This window comes from Lepidochelys kempii, chromosome 3 (genome assembly GCF_965140265.1).
Source record: "Lepidochelys kempii isolate rLepKem1 chromosome 3, rLepKem1.hap2, whole genome shotgun sequence".
Lineage (NCBI taxonomy): Eukaryota > Metazoa > Chordata > Testudines > Cheloniidae > Lepidochelys > Lepidochelys kempii.
In genome coordinates, this window is record NC_133258.1 from 31,665,760 (window position 1) to 31,685,357 (window position 19,598).

At 42.8% G+C, this 19,598-nt stretch overlaps 1 protein-coding gene and 1 long non-coding RNA gene across 9 annotated transcripts in view; one reads left to right on the forward strand and one right to left on the reverse strand.

The window, feature by feature from the left end:
* Positions 1–3,052, reverse strand: part of LOC140908602 (uncharacterized) — a 140,040-nt gene extending 136,988 nt beyond the window's left edge. The window contains exon 1 of one of the 2 annotated variants that reach the window (XR_012157928.1): positions 2,976–3,052. This is a non-coding gene — a long non-coding RNA (uncharacterized lncRNA). Of the gene's footprint in view, positions 1–1,549; positions 2,102–2,975 lie in introns of those variants that run through there. The other variant, XR_012157927.1, reaches the window with a different exon arrangement.
* A 77-nt stretch (positions 3,053–3,129) lies between these two features.
* The window catches only part of MBOAT2 (membrane bound glycerophospholipid O-acyltransferase 2), a 217,642-nt gene continuing 201,173 nt past the window's right edge, over positions 3,130–19,598 (forward strand). For 4 of the 7 annotated variants that reach the window (XR_012157926.1, XM_073336059.1, XM_073336062.1 and 1 more), the window contains exon 1: positions 3,130–3,399. Coding sequence is in view for 3 of the 7 variants with exons in the window: in XM_073336059.1 (XP_073192160.1) it covers positions 3,328–3,399 (72 nt within the window). In the remaining 4 variants the exon portion in view is untranslated. The remainder of the gene's footprint in view (positions 3,400–19,598) is intronic. The other 3 variants (XM_073336064.1, XM_073336063.1, XM_073336065.1) reach the window with 3 other exon arrangements.

The following is a 19,598-nucleotide window of genomic DNA, read 5'->3' on the forward strand; positions in this document are numbered from 1 at the left end:
ACATTGCTCAGGGCCCCAGGCTTCAGTCCCATGCGGTGGGGCTTGGGCTTTCTGCCCTGGACCCTAGTGAGTCTAACACTGACCCTGCTTGGCAGACCCCTTGAAACCCACTCACGCCCCCCAGACCTCTGGCTGAGAACCACTGGTGTAGATCAACACTGGGGGTCACACTCACAAACCTGCACATAGGTAACCTGGAACTCTGGTTGCTCACCTTTGAATCATGGGCAGCAAGGATGCCTGACAACAGCCCAGGTGACTGAGTAGCTATTTTTCAACGTTTTTAGAAAGGAAAGGGGATAGAAAAGGTGCCCTAAATATTGCCAATTTTAATCAGCCATATTCACTATGACTCATGTGCAGTCAGGTGGTGACATCAGTTGCCACTGCAAACCATTAGCTGATGGAGTATGGGGTGTAACACCTTGTGCCTTAATTGTTTGCATTGGTCATTGACTATGTCATGAGGAACATAATTGCAGAGGACAACTGAGGAATTTTATGGACAAATGATAAAGCACAACTAGATTACTTCTGTCATAAATATAAAGCAAAGGGTAACCGCCTTTCTGTATACAGTGCTATAAAATCCCTCCTGGCCAGAGGCAAGACCTTAAGACACAAAAACAGGAATATACATTCCACGCAGCACAGCTTATTTTACCAGCCATTGAACAAAAGGAAATCTAGTGCATTTCTAGCTAGATTACTTACTAACTTAACAGGAGTTGTAAGGCTGCATTCCTGATCTGTTCCAGGCAAAAACATCACACAGACAGACAAACCCTTTGTTCCACATCCCCCTTCAGGTTTGAAAGTATCTTGTCTCCTCATTGGTCATTTTGGGTCAGGCACCAGCGAGGTTATCTTAGCTTCTTAACCCTTTACGGGTGAAAGGGTTTTGCCTCTGGCCAGGAGGGATTTTATAGCACTGTATACAGAAAGGTGGTTACGCTTCCCTTTATATTTATGACAACCTCATTTTTGCTGATGACACTGTCCTGCTTAGTTCTACATATTGCTGGGGGGGGTGGGGTGGGTGGGAGAGACCAATCATTTGGCAGATGCACCCAGAACAAGTTGGTTTGTTTTCAAAAAGGGAAAGACAAAATATATGGCTATCAATGTCCCAAACGCAACCACCAGAGTAGATGGAGAAATACTAGAAAAATCAAGTCATGTTACCAATCTAAGGAATGAGATGTGCAATGATGGTGACACCATACTATATGTCAAGCAACAAATATCAAAAGCAGCAAACAACTTTTATAAACTTGAAAAAAGATTTAGAAAAGTAGTATGATTGGCACCAATACAAAAATATGAATTTCAAACATCAGCATCATGTCTGTACTCCTTTATGTAAACCTACAACACAAATTCCCCTAGGCTCTGGGGTGGGGCTGGGGCCAAGGGGTTTGAAGTGTGGGAATATCAGTGTTGTTCAATGGGAACAGAGTCCCCTTTGCCATCTTTTTACAAGTCTTTTTTTGAAAATTCTGTTACAGTGCACTTTGCTTGTATAACATGTAAACGTCCAAAATCTTACCACAATGATCCACTAATGTCTGCATAACCATCGAGTAATATTCCTTCCTGTGGAGTGCATAAACTCTTGGGTGTTTGAGAGAAGTTAGGAGAAGAATAGGCACATTGCTCCTGCACTGTTATAAAAAGCCAATTGTTTATATTCCTTAATTATCTCTGGTACCTTGTCCACCTTTATCACATCCACATGCTCCTACAACAAAGAGTTTTGTAAACCTCCACCATAGTAGTACCCACTGTGATTTTCCTAGCCCAAACTAGGCCAATAGCTATCAGGGTAGCAGTTAGGTTCCTCAGGCAACTGCCATTCCCCTTTCAGTGGGGACCAATACTCTCAACCTTTCTAATTCTGTGGCTCCCCAGCTTTTCCCATCCCATTTTGTCAAGGTGCCAACTTCTGGCAAGTGCTGATACCAATGTAATCTTTAGGGTAGGTACTACCCTCTATCTAGTGCTGCTGCCCCAGCACTCCCAGACTTGAACCCCTCAATTGGCCCCATCAAGTGCCGATATCCTCCACACTTCAACACTACCAAGCACTCTCCTTAATCTACTGTCCCTTCCACTCAGTGCTGGTGACCCTCATTAACTTTGCTATTGCTGGTAGAGGCCCATTAACCCCACCATTGCCAGTACCACTCCCAATGCACAAGCTTCCCCATAACCAGCCCTCCCCATTACTGGTACCCCCCTTCAATGCTCAGGCATCCTCATTAACCCCCCCACCAAATGCTGGGGTCTCCTCATTACCTCCCCATTGTCAGTGCCCCCTCTCCAGTGCTGGGGTGAGGCCTCCATTTACCCCCCATTGCCACGCCCCCTCCCAATGCTGGGGTCTCCTCATTACCTCCCCATTGTCAGTGCCCCCTCTCCAGTGCTGGGGTGACGCCTCCATTTACCCCCCATTGCCACGCCCCCTCCCAATGCTGGGGTCTCCTCATTACCTCCCCATTGTCAGTGCCCCCTCTCCAGTGCTGGGGTGACGCCTCCATTTACCCCCCATTGCCACGCCCCCTCCCAATGCTGGGGTCTCCTCATTACCTCCCCATTGTCAGTGCCCCCTCTCCAGTGCTGGGGTGACGCCTCCATTTACCCCCCATTGCCACGCCCCCTCCCAATGCTGGGGTCTCCTCATTACCTCCCCATTGTCAGTGCCCCCTCTCCAGTGCTGGGGTGAGGCCTCCATTTACCCCCCATTGCCACGCCCCCTCCCAATGCTGGGGTCTCCTCATTACCTCCCCATTGTCAGTGCCCCCTCTCCAGTGCTGGGGTGACGCCTCCATTTACCCCCCATTGCCACGCCCCCTCCCAATGCTGGGGTCTCCTCATTACCCTTCCCCAGGCATTGCCGTGGCCCCCTGTTCTGTTGACCCTTCTCCATTGGGGGTCCCGCAGCCACTCCCCAACAGCAGGTGAAGGGGGGTTACCATAGCGACAGTCCCTAACCCAGCCCAACGGCCCCTGACCCGGTCCTGCGGCCCTCATCAGCGCCGAAGGGGAGGTGACGGCTGGCGGCTTTGCCCCGCCCTCCTGCTGGGCGGGGATTGGGAGCCGCCGCCTGTCACTCAACCGCTTGGCCGCGTGTGGAGTGGGCAGCGGGACTGTCACTCCGCGGCTGGGCCGCTCCCGCCACCTCCTCCGGCCTCTTGTTGTCACGACGTCGTTCGAGCTCTTCGCGCTGCTGCCGCTGGTGTGGGGAGACGGGAGGGAAAAGCGGCTTCTCCTCCTCCTCCCCCCGACCAGTCCCCGTTCTCCCGGGCTGGGGGCGGCGCCCTCGCCATGGCCACCAGCACCACAGGCTGCACGCTGCTGCAGCCCCTCAGCAACGCCGTGCGGCTGCCCATAGACCAGGTGAGGATGGGGAGGCGCCCACCCTGCTCGGCTTCCTGTGGGGAGAGGGGGCTGGCTGGGTTTAGTCCCCTCCACGCCATCCCATCCCCCACTCCTTCCCTCCTCATCCCAGCCGTGGCACCTCTCCCTGCATGCACCTCCCCCCCCCCCCCGCAGCCCATGGCACGTCTCTGTGTGTGTCTGGGGACAGCCCCCAGCACCTTCCCCCATGCGTGCCCAGGCAGCGGGGTGCGTGTGTGCATAATCCAGCCCTTTGTGTGTGTAGGAACGCTTGTGCCTGCATCCACCCATCTCTGACACTAGTGTGTGTGCAAGATGTGATGAACATGAGTATGCATCTGGTATGAGAATAGGCAACAACAATGCTATTTGTGCAGGTGCACATGGTGTACCTCAGTGTTTTGATAAATGCAAAAGCATACATCAGATGGTATTTTTAATTGCAATGCTTGTTCTAAACTGTATTACAGAACTATAATGAAATTGTGTACATAATATAGTTATATGTGTATTTACAAATAGTTATGCTGGTGGTTGACCCCTGTGCGTGTGGGTCAGTCGTTATACCAGGGGACTGGTAGAAGCCATACGTTCTTTTCCTGGCTTTGTAATTACCTCTGTATGGCCTCGGGGAAGACATTTAATCTCTTTTTTTTTTTTTTTTTTTTCTCAGCTGGGAAGGGGGGATAATATTGACTTGACCTCCCAGGGGTGTCATGAGTGTAGTTAATTTCTGCAATTCATGGAACACACTTACTCTGCATTTATGTATTATTTGTTTTGTGCATATATGTATTTGTTTATATAAACAAAATGTTTAATAATTAATATATACCTGTGGGCACTGCACTTCCCTAGTGCCTTTTATCTCAGGAAGTGTAAATACCTGATGCCTTATGTCTCTCACTACATGTAAAGTAGAAAGTGTTATCCCTAGCTTACAGATGGGGAAACTGCGATGTACAGGTTGAGTGACTTACCCAAGGTCATATAGTATGTTTGTGAAAGAAATGGAAATAAAACTTGGATCTTCTAACTCCAAGGATAAACACTTTTTACAAATATATATGTAATGTTCATAAAAAATGTAGTGATACTGTGATGTATGGGCAGAGAGACAATTTTAGAAGGAAGAATAACAAGAAAAACCATGTGTAAATGTGTAAAGGCTGATTTGGGGCAGAGCGTCTAAGTTTCTAAGGTGATAGTATGCAAATAAAGGAAGCAAGGTAAAGAAAATAGAAGAACTCCTATTATGTGTACATAGAGGGAGTTTTGCATTTAAGGGGCGTAACTAAACCAAACTTCACAAGTAAAAATCAGTGGGGACTAAATATTGAGGAAAGGAAACTCTCTAGAAAAAAGAGTTTTAGTTTAAAATTTTCTACTTCACTAATACAAGAGCCTAAAAATATCCTAATTCTGTGGCTTCTAATCATATGTGGCTGTTATAGAAGCTCCCAAAAGCAGGCAATTCTAGTGAATTCTGACACCAGGAGCTAGATACTATGTAGAACTTGAGTTGATTCAGTATGCATCTCATACTGGTAGCAAAGGAAGTATGTGGCCTAGTATCTGAACTCTCTTATTTCTAGATTTTAAACTCTTAAAGCAGGAACCACGCCTTCTCTATTTCTGTAAAGCACCTAGAACTCACTTGGATGTTGTAAAACAAATAATAGATAACTCCTCATTTATGGCATGATTCCAGAATGTTGGCACTCATTATAATTTTCATCACTTTGTGGCATATGGTCACTTGTTCAAACTCGTTTTTATAAATATTGCTGACACATCATTTAAAATGATTTATCCAAGAGACTGGAAGGCCTCCATCTAGAATCTTAATCAATATACGGATTATAACCTGTATTGTTCTAGTGTTCTGCAACAGATGCTTCTGTAAGATAGGTGCTTTATGAAAAATACCTTGCCCTTATCTAGCAAGTTACATGGAAGCTTCCAGGGCAATTTTGATGAAAACCGTGTGTGTAGTTTAGAAGGTCTGTAACAAGAACATTAAAATACTTCCCCCTCCGCTTATTTTTATATTGCCCTGCCCTATGGACTATTAATGTTGATACGTAGATGTGTACAAAGGAAAATTGCTGTGTATTTTCATTAGCCATGATTTAAGCAATAGTAATGTTGATTAGGGTATGTATTCAAGGCTTTGTGAAATTATACAACTCTGTAAGAAGTTGTATTTATTGGAGTACTTTAAAAAAAATCTTTAAAGCTGAGATTTTTGTATAACAAGTCTCATCACAAGACAGATGCATAAAGAAATGTTTAATTAGGGAGAGAACATGGATGTTGGATGTAATCAAATGGGATGAAGCAGTGGAGGGAAAAGACTAAAAGGAAACAAAGTGTTCGGATAAATTGGTGTATGTGCAAAGGTTATGTATGCCTTTCAATAATATTGTACAAACACTAGGGATTATAAAAAGCAGATCTGGCTGAACAAGGAAGTACAAAAGGAGTAACTATACTGTTACAGTTAAAGCTACACAAATCCCTTTTGTGGGATTTGTACCAGTTTGGCTGTGTCTTCACTGCCAAGAAAGGTGGGTTTTTACAGTGAGATAGGTAATGTGTGTTTGCTGTAAAAATCATAGTGGAGACAAGGCTCTGTAGTTTTTACAGTGATGTAGCTAGGTGAGATTAAACTCAGATGGGGGATATAATGTTGACTTCGTCTAACTATACTTTAGTAAAAACCTCTTGTGTCTTGTTTCCACTAGAATTTTACAGAAGTATGGCTAACACCTGTTGCTGTTTAAAATAAATGTAAATAAAAATATTTTTTGTCTGTGAAGACAGTCTAAAACTTTGATTAAGGGTATGATTTTTTACAGAAATAATTATATGAAAATATGCATGTAGACCAGGCTTTAAAATGGTTTTAGAAATACTACTTAGAAAAACACTCAGTACAGCCAAGGCTTGAAAAATTAACCAAGTACCTACTAGCCAGAGTTATATTTGAAAGGCAGGAAAGGATGGATCCACCTGAGAGTTTCAAAGTCAACCACTTAATGAGAGGACTAGTCCCCCTATTTTCCTCAGCTGTGGTGAAAGGGGGGAAAGCTGTTGTGACAGATATGGCAATTTCCTGCAAAATCCTTGGGAGACTTTATTGAATGAAGTTTATTTGGGGTCCATTTTATTAAATTAATGGTTTACGTATATGGCCCCACCAAATTCAGGACCATGAGAAACGTGTCACGGACCATGAAATCTGGTGTGTCCCCTTCTGCCCCCCTCGGTGAAATTGGGTCTTTTGTGTGCTTTTACCCTATACGTTACAGATTTCATGGGGGGAGACCAACATTTCTCAAACTGGGGGTCCTGACCCAAAAGAAGGTTGTGGGGGGTTGTTTGCAAGGTTATTTTAGCAGGGGTTGTGGTATTTCCACCCTTATTTCTGCACTGCCTTCAAAGCTGGGTGGCCAAGGAGCATCAGCTGCTGGCCAGGTGCCCAGCTCTGAAGGCAGTGCCCTGCCAGCAGTAGCACAGAAGTAAGGGTGGCAAGACCATACCATGCCATCCTTACTTCTGCGCTGCTGCTGGTGGCGGTATTGCCTTCAGAACTGGACTCCCAGCCAGCAGCTGCCGCTCTTCAGCCATCCAGCTATGAAGGCAGCGCCACCGCCAGCAGGAACGCAGAAAAAAGGGTAGCAGTACTGCAGCCCCCCCTACAATAACCTTGCAACCCTACCTGCAACTTCTTTTTGGGTCAGGACCCCTACAATTACAACACTGTGAAATTTCAAATTTAAATTTCTGAAGTCATGAAATTTATGATTTTTAAAATCCTATGACCATGAAATTGACCAAAATGGACCATGAATTTGGTAGGGCCCTATTTATGTATTGCTGTGGGCCAGGATTGTATGGACCTGCTCAAGAGTGGGAGATGTGACAACTGTCAGGCCTGGTGTTTCAAAAAACTACATTGAACAATGTGCCAGACAAGAATGGACTTGTGGAACAAAGTGTTTTTTTCCTGGGGAATATCTAGTGGGAGGTGATTGCAAATTCCCCACCACTGGTTATGCAAAAATACAGCCTTATGAAGTTATGCCCTGTGGAGTGGTCTGTTGTTTGCTGATCCTCTTACTTGAGGCCAACATCAAAGACCCAAGCCATATAAAGGAAAGCCTGAATTATTCATGGGTGTTCAGGTTCTGAATCTGAGACCGTTACAAACTTGTAACCATGATAAAAACCCTATTGTGGCTTTTGAAGAACTGACACCTACCAGAACCCGAGGTTGGAGTTGGGGTCTCTAGTAAGCTTTTTAATGTGCATGTAGGTTCTTCTGTTGTCTTTAATATTTTTTTCTCTGTGGTACTTTCACCTTATGAATAAATGTACTTGCTTATAAAGAGCTGAGTGGTAAAGTTTGTGACTGTTGGCAGTTACAGTTGTTCATAGTCTTCGGAGAGAAAGTAAAGAACAGCCTCTGAGCTATTAAGGCATTCTGGCTTTCTGGGGAACTCGCAGTGTAGGCAGAGAATTGTGCACTCTGAAAAAACCCTGATCAAGAGGGAGAGAGACGCGGGTCTCCTCCCAAAATGGATGATTGAGGGGCTGGGAGCCTAGACTGGGTGCCCTTGTTGGACCATGTGGGTGAAATACAGATGCATTACCCCTGAACTGTGACAGCTGGGATTTCTATACATTTTTTTATAAATTTGAAGTTCCAACTTCTCTGGTTGTTGGAAGGGTCAGGAGCTTTCTGTTTCTTTTCCCCCAATCCCATACATAGCCCCCTGATATCAAGGAGGGGGGATTTCTACTGCACTGTCTCTCCCTAAGGCTCTGTTTTTAAGTCCTGCTGCTCTGATTTACTGAAGTTGCTACTTCAGAATGCTAATGTGTTTCTTGATAGTTGCACAGCTCCACAAAGGGTTTTGGGTATCAGAAGAGAACCTGAGCAGAGTTTTTTCTAATTTCACTCTGGTGGTGCTTGGCAAAGTTCTGAGCAGTGGGAAAATCACCAGAGCTTTCTCTCTACAGTTTTGGGAAGACAATTGGACATATTTCATATATGAAATAAGGCATAAGGATCTGCATGTGGAAAGTTATAATTGCAATCTAGGGACTAGAAATGTAACTATTAAAAATAAAAACTTAAATTCTGCAGAAATTGATAGTGGAAGTTCCCATACTCGTCTGGGAGAGCTTCTCATTGGCCACTGTTGAGTGAACTTTCAAGTCTTGAAAATTTACAGAATTAATTTGAATACATAAGGATATATAGGGCTTTATTTTAACTTTTGTTCAGAGGGTTTTTGCAGCCATCTCTGATAGGTGTGGGAAGGGTGAGAATTAAAAAAGAAAATCTGGGAGAGAATTAGTATTTGAGGGGATCCAACTTTCAGTACAATAACTCCTCACTTAACATCATTCTGGTTAACGTTGTTTCTTTGTTAGTCTCTGATCTATTGGAGAACATACTCATTTAAAGTTGCGCAATGTTTGCTTATAACATTTGGCCGTAGGGGCTTGGAACCAGGGTGGGCCAGCAGCCCCCCTATCGGACTCCCCCCGCCGCTCCCCCCCACGCGTCCCGCCCGCTGGCAGCCCTGCGAATCAGCAACTTCCTCTTCCCTCCCCACGCCTCCTGCCAGCAGCTATCAGCTGTTTTGTGGCCTTCAGGAAGTTCTGGGGAGGAGCAAGGACGCAGTGCGCATCCTCCCTCTTCCCCCCCCCCCCCCAAGAGCCTTCTGAATGCCGAGAAACAGCTGATTGCTGTGGGTGGGAGGTGCACAGCCTCCCTTTCTGCACCCCCCGCCCGCAGCAGTCAGCTGTTTCACAGCATTCAGGAGGCTGGGGGAAGGGGGTGGAGCGGTGGTGGGAAGAGGTGGGGTGGGGCCTTGGGGGAAGGGGTGGAGTGGGGGAGGGCCTGGGGCAGAGCCGGGGTTGAGCACACCCCGGCACTTGGAAAAGAACAGCAAGAGGAACAGCTGGATGATCTACCCTCTTTCACCCTCTGACTCCACCACCTCAACCAAGCTTCACAATCATCATTGCTGAGTACAGTATTACATTGTTTGTTTAAAATTGTGTAAAACTTATTCTGTATATGTATGTAATGTCTTTTGTCTGGCGAAAATAATTTCCCTGGAACCTACCCCCCCCGCCCCCCATTTACATTAATTCTTACGGGGAACTTGGATTCGCTTCACATCATTTCACTTAAAGTCGCATTTTCAAGAACATAACTACAATGTTAAGCGTGGAGTTACTGTATTTACCTTCTTTCTCCTACAAGTCTGTGTTCCCTTTTTCATTGGCCTTGCTTCCACTGTGCCATCCATACCCTTTCCCCTTGTCTTTGCTCGTGGTCTCTGTAGGATGACGCTTTGTCTATGCAAGCCATAGTGCTTGCTCCCTCTGCCTCCCCCAGTGGTAGATAAAGATGACTTGTGGCATTTTTGCCTTTGTTGCCATAGAAACAGGCAGCAGTGGCAGAGGAGATGGCAGGAAATATGGAGATGAGCTATGTGGTAATTGGGAAGGTCAATGGGGCAGTGGAGGCAGAAGGAGAAGCCACTGGGCCTCACATGGATTTAGCTACCCAGAAGGACTCATGAGTCCAGCACAAACTGGGTATGAATGGACAAAAGTTCCTCTAAGGATCATGGAAACAGAGTAATGTAGGGCTTGAAGGGACCTCAAAAGGGCCTCAAATCTAGCTCTCTGTACTGAAGCAGGATAAAGTAAACCTGAACTATCCCTGACAAGTGTTTGTCCAGCCTGTTTGTAAAAACCTCCAATGGTGGGAATTCCACAGCCTTTCTTGGAGGGATATTTTGGAGCTAACTATGCCTTCACTTATCTATTGAACTGGGTATGTGGGTCTTATGACCTCTTATGAATTTCAGCTCTCTCAAGGAGAGGAGAGCTCTTCTGATTGGCTGCCTCCCTCGCAGCCCTGCCTCCTGGGGAAAAGCAGCTGATCAGTACTGCTGCAGAAAGCCTGAAGAACTTTCTCCTCTCCTTCCTCCTCTCAGGAGCCCAGACTATTCTAATAGGAAAGGTGGGGAGGGAGGGAGAAGAGAGAGAGCCCAGCAGCTCTGCTCTGTCCTCCCCTTCTTATTCAAAAATGTGTAGATTCTAAGGCCAGAAGGGGCCACTATGATCATCCAGTCTGACCTCCTGTATAACACAGGGCAGAGGATTTCCCTGAATTAATTCTTGTGTGAACTAGAACAAATCTTTTAGAAAGACATCCAATCTTGATTTTAAAATTTCCAGTAATGCAGAATCCACCATAGCCTTTGGTAAATTGTTTCAGTGGCTAATTATCTTGTTTCCAGTCTGAATTTGTCTAGCTTCAACTTCGAGCCACTGGATCTGGTTACACCTTTTGTCTGCTTAAACTGAAGATCCCATTATCAAATATTGGTTCCCCAAGCAGGTACTTATCAATTGATCAAATAACCTTAAACCTATTCTTTGATAAGCTGAATAGATTGAGCTCCTTGTGTCTTTTACTATAATGCTTGTTCTTTAATCATTCTTGTAGCTCTTCTCTGAACCCTCTCCAATTTATCAGTATCCCTCTTAAATTGTGAACACCAGAGCTGGACACAGTATCCCAGCATTGGCTGCATCAGTGCCAAATACAGAGGCAATATAATCTCTCCGCTCCTATTTGAGATTCCACTATGTATGCGTCCAAGGATTACATTAGACCTCTTGGCTCTAGCATTGGGAGGGGAAGTCTCGGAGTTCATGTGCAGCTGATGATGCACCACAACCTCCAAATCTGGTTGAGTCACTACTTCCCAGGATAGAGTCCCCCATCCTGTAAATATGGCATGTGTTCTTTATTCTTATATATATATTTGGCCATATTAAAATGTATATTGTTTGCTTGAGTCCAGCTTACCAAGTCATCCAGATCGCTCTGTATCTGTGACCTGGCTTCATTATTTACTACTCCTTCAATCTTTGTGTCCTCTGAAAACTTTATCAGTGATGATTTTATATTTTCTTCCAGGTTCCCAACAAAAATGTTAAATAGTGTGGGATCAAGAATTAATCCCTTCACGATGCCTGTGACCAAAGGGATGGCTTCTCTTCCGCTCCTCTCTCCCTCCCTGCAACACCATGACTAGTAAAGAGCAAGGAGAGAGGAGTGAAGAGCTCCAGAAGGAGTGGAAGTGAGGTGGTGGGGAGCAGAACTGATGAGGGTAGAATTGATGGAGAGTTAGGGGCAGAATTAATTGCTGGGTAGGAGGAAGGACTGATGTAGGGGCGAGAGTTTTGCGGCAGGAGCCAAGGTCACCTTAATAAACTTGCAAGTGTTAGCAACACAAATTGTCACTTTCATATGCATTGGAGGGAGGCGAGGGGTACAACAATCAAGAAAACCAAAAACAGGATATAATTTTTATTTGGCCCAAAAATCATGTTAGTGGTTTTTTTTTTTTTTTTTTAAATCTCATGATTTTTGGAGGTCTGACTTGAGCTTTTTGAAACTTAAGGTTGACAATACTGAGTTACAATGCTACGGCTATACCAGTGTAATTATACAGCTATAGTTCTGCCAGTAGGTTTTCCCAAGTAGACAAGTCCTTCAGGTGCTTTTTTTCTGGTTTTGTATAGGCAACATAAACTAAACCAGAAAAAGGCACTCTTATTCTGGAAGAAGTGTGTCCACACAGGGAGCAATGGCAGAATACTCCTAGTGATAAGATGCCGGTAAATTTCCCTGTATAGACATGTCTCCGGTCTCTCTGACCCACCTGTTTGCTGAGTCTTGATCTTAAGGCTTCCTGTCTCTCTATGTTAAAAGAAGCAGCAAGGATTAAGAGTGGCACCTGTAAAAGGGGGGCTGAAGATCTGAGTACAACTTGTAGGTTTGCCAGAATCTATGGTAATGTGCAGGAAAGGTGATGTGTATGGCCCCTTGCCAGTTGTGGCATCAAGTTGTATAAAGGGTCTAGCCTTAAACTACAGGGACAAGTATGTGTCTTTAAAGGTATGGACATAGATTAAGAATCATATTCAAAAATACTGTTACTAAAACCTTAGATTATGAAAATTGAATTCATTGTGTGTGAAAGTTGTGCAGGGAGAAACAACCCTAAATAATTTTCTATTGCTTCTGTGGTTTGATTTATTTTTTTCATTTCACTAGGATGGTGGAAATAAACTATTTATTGCAGGACTACTGTGTGTGACTGATTAACAAACAGATCTCATCCCCATGGAACAAATACTTCAGCAAGATCATTTTAAAAGGATAAATAGAAGGATGCTATTTTACAATAGAATAGATGGGGTCTGTGTTGGGGGCAGAGCAATGGAGCAGGCTCTTATGGACAAGCCTGAGTAAACTATCTGAGTGTGGGCATGTCAGGCATAGTCTTAAGTGAATTTCTGAAGCTAGTCTATTTAGCACACTTCATTCGATGGCTTCTTAGCATTAGCACAGTTGTTCCATACTTGGATTGCAAACACTTATATGGAATGTTGAAATGATAAAAACAACAAATGCTCTTTTTCACTGAAAGTGTAAAAACCCATTTCCATTTGATTTTTTTGTAAAACCACTTAATTTCTTTTCTTTTCTTTTGCCTAGACCACGTAACATCATGTCCTTTTAATTTAGCTGTTAGAGAGCTTCCCTATTTTTTCTTGAGACAACAAACCTGTTGAGAATTACAAGGACAAAATGAATAATTAAAAAAATATATAAATGACTTGGTATGGAAAGGATAAAAGCTTTATAGGAAAATCTTCATATAATTACAGCTCTCACAGAACTGGATTTTTGTTCTTTTTTTTTTTCAATATAAAATAAGAACTATATCACTACATAACTCAGTAAGTGGTGCCATCTATAAAACTTTCCAGGTGTTAAATTAATTATTGGAAGGGCTCCTTGGCTGCACCTGCAGTAAATGTATAATTACAGGTAAACAAAGTATAAACATGTAACAAAGCATTTAATATAAGTACAAATAAGTATATTAAGAGAATGTAGATGCAGAATAGTTAAGTATCTGAAAGTCAGGAAATTGCAAAGTTAGGGTTGCATATAGAACAATAACTTTCCCTTTTGTGCAGTTAATTTACATGTAGAGCTTCACTGTTGACATTGCTTGCCTCTTCCGTCTTGCCTCTTAACTATTCAAACGTAACATTATTAATGTAGCTTTCACACTGAATCTCATAATTTGTTGGAGGCTTATACATAATTTGAAGGTGGAAGAAGGCATTTCTTGCCACTGTTACTTCCTGGATGTCCAGAGCTAGCAAAGAGTCCAACAGAAAGTAGGAGATAACTGAGGGAGATGGAAAGTGGATGGGCTGGGAAAAACAGGAGGTGATGAGAGATGAGGGGATGGCAGCAATGGGGAAGAGCAGTAGTCAGTCAAGGGAGGGGAATAATTAAAATGCCTCTCTATAATGGAGTAGGGAAAAGGAGAAGTCAGGTTCTGCATTTTAGGATCAGGATTGTGTCGAACACCTTTTTGCTGCTACACGTATCTTGTATGAGTTTGACTTTCAGGTTCTCATGCATTAGTAGTGTGTGGCAATATTCACATTGCAAACATTGAAGGAGGAATGTTAATTTCTTATAGGATTTAAAAAGGAAAAAAGAGAATGTTTCTGTAAATACTAAATTTTGTATAAACTTATTTTACAAAACCTAAATTTTAGGCCAAATTTGATCTGACAGTTTTCTTTAATTCTAAATTTCTTCCTTTTTTGGATTTGTTAGAATTTTGTGCACTTTAAAATAATAGGTTCTGATCCTGAAAATGGATACTTGAGTGACTTTTCACATCAGTGGCATTCCTATGTTGAAGTGTTTGCAGGATCTGGGTCCAAGTAGGTACTTCTTTGGTAGACTTATTCAGGTCTGCTAGACTTGTTCATGTAGATTGTCCCATAGAAGCTGTTGGGGCAGCTTGCTTGAAAAGTTCACTTGTAGTATATGGCCCAATGTAAACACATAACTAAGCATTTTTTAAAAAAATGCAATGTTAACCAGGTAGCGTAAATCTATATTTGTGGAGTTCATGTATAGTACAAAGTATCTGGACAAACTGATACATCAAGGCCTAGTCTAAGAAGGAAAAGAGTCTATGAAATAAACATCATTGATATTTTTTCATGATACATTTTATCTCTGTTTAATGTAGTCACTGATGAAATTGTGGGCTGAGGAAATAGAATAAGTAATCTATGAACTACAGGGAATAAGAAATGTAACTGTCAACTGGCTATGTGCCACTTCATACTCTGGACATATACAGTCAATTATGTTGAGGAGTATTGAAAATATAACTTTATTTCTCTAGCTTTCAGTAATTAACTTCTACCTGTATATGTTTCTGCCCACTAGTCAATAACTGTCCACAAATGTCACTGTTTGATTTACACTGGTAGTTATAGGTTTTGCATGTGGAAATAGATTTGCCTGACTTAGAGGCTTGTTGAACATTTTGCCCTTAATGTAAGCTGATGTAGCTTTTTATAATCTAATTGATGGGGTTTAGTCAAATCATGGTTTACGCTTTCCACTGCAGTAGTGGTTGATGCAGGTTTGTACTCTCAATTGGCTACAGTATGAAGAGCCATAAGGTCAGAATCACCCACAGGACTATCATTAGAGTGAGGCTATGTCTACGTTACAGACCTTACAGTGGTACTGCTGCAGCTGCACCACTGTAAGGTCTCTCTTGTAGCTGCTCTATGCCAATGAGAACATTCTCCTGCTGGCATAATTAACCCCTCCCACTTCCGCAATGAGCAGCAGTAGTTTTGTCGGTGGGAGAGCATCTCCCACCTGACGTGGCGCTGTCCACACAACACCTGATCAACAAAAGTATTACCGACAAAAGTGCTATTGTAGGCATAGTTTGAGAGACTCTAGGAACACCTCAGGAAAGACACATCCATTTAGTAATAATTTTATTAAGCAGATAATGAATGTGACAGTCAGCGAATCCTAACAGAAGAAAGTGAGATAATAATGAACGTCCAGCATTAATACTTGCATTACACATTCCATTTTGGGAACCCCAGAGCCTGGGTGATCATCAGGTGATGGTCAGTTGAGCATCTCCTTATTTGTCTTCCCTCCCTGCGCACAGGCCGAGGGACACCTTTTATGAGTTATACTAATACACGCTGAGGGTCATACCTCTGCATAAAGATTTCCACCTCTTTTCCTTGTTTGTACTTCTAGTTTAGTGTACCCATTAATTCACGGATGCCCTGTTTTTACATAGGCTAAGTCATCAATTCCTTTATGTTCGTTAATGTTTACATCAATTAATCACCATAGCAACTTGCAGTTAGCATATTGCTAACACCCTATTTTTACAAAAATCCCCCAAATGATACAGCTGGCTTTATTATGATTTGGACTGATACATTGCAGAACATTTTTCCTAAACATCAGCACTCAACACATCTATTTACTGCAACAGCATATTTTATGGTACAAGGTTTTTCATTGGTCATTGAATCATGTCGACCTATTCTCAGGCCTGAGCCCTTATTTGGCTAAGCTAAGTATCACATAGGAAGAACAAAGTTGGTAGGTGGCTCAGTTGTATGCAAGAATTAAGATGTTACCTGGCTGAACAGTAGTCCAGTATAAACTGCTGATACTTGTTTTGGTTCTTGACAAATTGAAACTTTAAATCACTTTGGGAAGCCTGCACTTGTTAATATCTGTACCCTATTAGACTTTACAATCTTTCTTGTGGTTAATGCAAATAGCCTTCCAAATGCTGCATGTGCATTTAAGGTTATAGAAAATGGTGCCGTTCCTTTGTATATAATATTGTAGTATTTTATCAAATACTATGTCACACGCCAACTGTTGTGTGATAATGCAATCAATGTGTTGATGGGCCCTCAGAAGATTCAAAGTTTAATTTTCTTTTCTTTTCTTTTTTGATGAGATCACACACTCAGATGAGCACAACTGGTATGAGCTTCCCCTTCCCCACTTGATACTGTATTAACAATATTTGTAAGTGAGTAAAGCAGGTCTGTCATCCTGCTGTGTACAAGAATCTTCTTGGTGGAAAGGCCTCTTTTGGACAGCAAAGTTCCCTATGCTGCCTCATCAGTTTGCCTAAACTTTAGCAGGAAGAGAAAACAGTCGGCTACTATGGATCGGGGCCTTCAGTTGTCCATTGCAAATAAGGATTGGGAAAGATGGGACAATTGTACTCAAGGTTATGAACAGTAGCAGTTAGTAGGAGACTTGAGCCAGGAATAAAAACATAGTTTTCTTGGACTAAGTTTTAAAAAAGGGACAGTTTTTTTTTTTATTGGAAGCAAAACAAACGAACAAAAAAGTCGTCTCTCCCTCCCCCCCCCCCCCCAATCCATCCCCACTCTCAGTAGCCGGAGTCTGTGGAAAGTTTTGACACACTTCTGTCGCATGTGGTAGGGTTGGGCGTGCTACATTTTGAAATTAGAATGCTCTTGGCCCTGTCTGGCAGTGATTTTATAAGGTACATGGGGCTTGGATAATCCCAGAAAAGATACATTTTTGGCTGTTGTGACATTCTCTTCTTGCCTCCCCTGAAACCGTGGATTGCATGTCATTTGGAGCTTTTCAGACTCTGTATATTCAAATGGGTCTCTCAAAGGATATACCTAAAGGGGAGCTGTCTTGACAGGAAGTGGAGGTTGCTTCTTTCCTTTGTAACTCTTGCCTTTACTCCCCCTGTCATAAATATAAAGGGAAGGGTAAACACCTTTTAAAATCCCTCCTGGCCAGAGGAAAAACCCTTTCACCTGTAAAGGGTTAAGAAGCTAGGATAACCTCGCTGGCACCTGACCAAAATGACCAATGAGGAGACAAGATACTTTCAAAAGCTGGGGGGAGGGAGAAACAAAGCCTCTCTCTTTGTCTGTGTGATGCTTTTGCCAGGGACAGAACAGGAATGGAACTTAGAACTTAGTAAGTAATCTAGCTAGATATGTGTTAGATTCTGATTTCTTTAAATGGCTGAGAAAATAAGCTGTGCTGAATGGGATGTAGATTCCTGTCTTTTTGTAACTTAAGGTTTTGCCTAGAAGGATTCTCTGTGTTTTGAATCTGATTACCCTGTAAGGTATTTACCATCCTGATTTTTACAGAGGTGATTCTTTTTACTTCTATTAAAATTCTTCTTGTAAGAAACTGAATGTTTCTTTTATTGTTCTTAAGATCCAACGGTTTGGGTGTGTGTTCACCTATGCAAATTGGTGAGGATTTTTATCAAACCTTCCCCAGGAAAGGGGGTGTAAGGTTTGGGAGAATTTTTTGGGGAAAAATGCTTCCAAACGGTCTCTTTCCCAATTATATACCTGTTAGACTTTTGGTGGTGGCAGAGATAAAGTCCAAGGGCAAAAGATCAGATAGTTTGTACCTTGGGGAAGTTTTAACCTAAGCTGGTAAAAGTAAGCTTAGGAGGTTTTCATGCAGGTCCCCACATCTGTACCCTAGAGTTCAGAGTAGGGAAGGAACCTTGACACCCCCCTCCCAAAAGTAGTACACGACATCTACATGATGCGTGACATCTATATGCAGCTCCTATTCCCTTCTTAAGCTGGTTAGTGTACTGTATGTGCCGACCACATGTTGGCCAGCAACTCTTTTGGGTCTCCCCATTGCTCTTCTCTGCCTTACACTTCTGCCGTGCCCACTGCTCCTTTCTTTTCTCCTAACTCCCTCCGGTAACTCTGATTAACTAAACCAAAGCCTGATAAGGAAAGAAGGGGTTATGCTTGATGCATAAGTGTAAGAGTTTAAACAAGTTCTTACCAACTTAGTATAAAGAAAGTTAAGTTTAGTTATCTTAATACTGTGTTAATAAGGTTTTCACAGGGAATTTCCTTGGGTTTAAATAAAAGTAACAACTGCCCAACATCCTCCTCCCTCCCCCTCTAACAAATTGCCTGTGTCTCTATGCTAAACCTCCCAATATGAACAATAGAGATGAGGCAATAATGTAGCCGGAGCTGCAGGGAAGTGTTCTGTCAGAGAGGGAAATAATTGCTGCAATCAGTTTTTAAGATAGGATCTGTGGAAGGCATCTTTTGGAAGTTTCCCATCCATGACAGATGCTTTTTGTTGATGTGCTTTCAGGATCTGGCAGCAACAGGATTGTTCACTTTGGGATTTGTGTGTGGTGGGCTACTTTGTTCATGGATCTCCCCCTGCTGGTATAGAGAGGGAGGGAGTGCAACCTTCATGGCACGGTCCATCATCGACTTTAAGGTCAGAAGGGACCACCATGATCATCTAGTCTGACCTCCTGCACATTGCAGGCCACCCATTTATTCTTCATTGCAGAAGTCCGTTTGCTGAGGCCCTTGGAGGGTTTAGAGCAGAGGAACAGTCATGTTTTGTGGCACTGCTACCTGCAATCTCACTGGCTTTCTGTGTTCAAATCAAATTGGGGCTGAATGCTGGTCAGAGCTTAATTTCCCCTGTGCCCCCTCCCAAGGCTGCTATCTCTTCTCCTCAGAGGGATAATTTGCAGAGACTTCTAGGAGATGCTTCTTACTAAGTTGTCCTGCCGTGTCTTGTGCAGGATGGGGCCATCTGGCCTAATGTACTGTGTATTTTCTCCTTGCCTTTGGGGAGAAAATTTCTAGTGGACTCCATTGATGGATTAGCACGGGCATATCAAGCAGTGAATTTCAGAGGCAGAAGAGCTGACATCTTTTGGTGTTGTGCAGGGCTTCCTTCATACTCCCCAAGACAGTAAAATCAAATGTCTTTCTATCCTTTTATTTTCTACACCCATGATTTGTCGTCAGTAAAACTGTCCTTTTTAAACTTAATTCAAGAAGAGCATTTTTTTATTCCTGGCTCAAATCTCCTTTTTGCAGGGGGCCAGGAATATATTTTATCAACTCTCTATCTGCCTCTCCATTCAAGTAATGATAGAAATTCTAACAAACATTTTCTTCCAAGTGTTCATCAAGCATAGAAGTAAAGTGCATGTTGATGTGTGTTTTTTTTTTTTTTTTTTTTAAATCACTTCCCATCTCAGTTTCTCCCCTTTACGTCTTGTGTATTTACCCTAACATCTCTATTTTGGAAGACTATAGTTCTATTTTGAGAACTAGTGAAGATTTAAATTTCTAATGTTAATTTTGTTTTAATGAACCTTTATGTATAAAATGGCAAAAAAGTCACAAGTTCA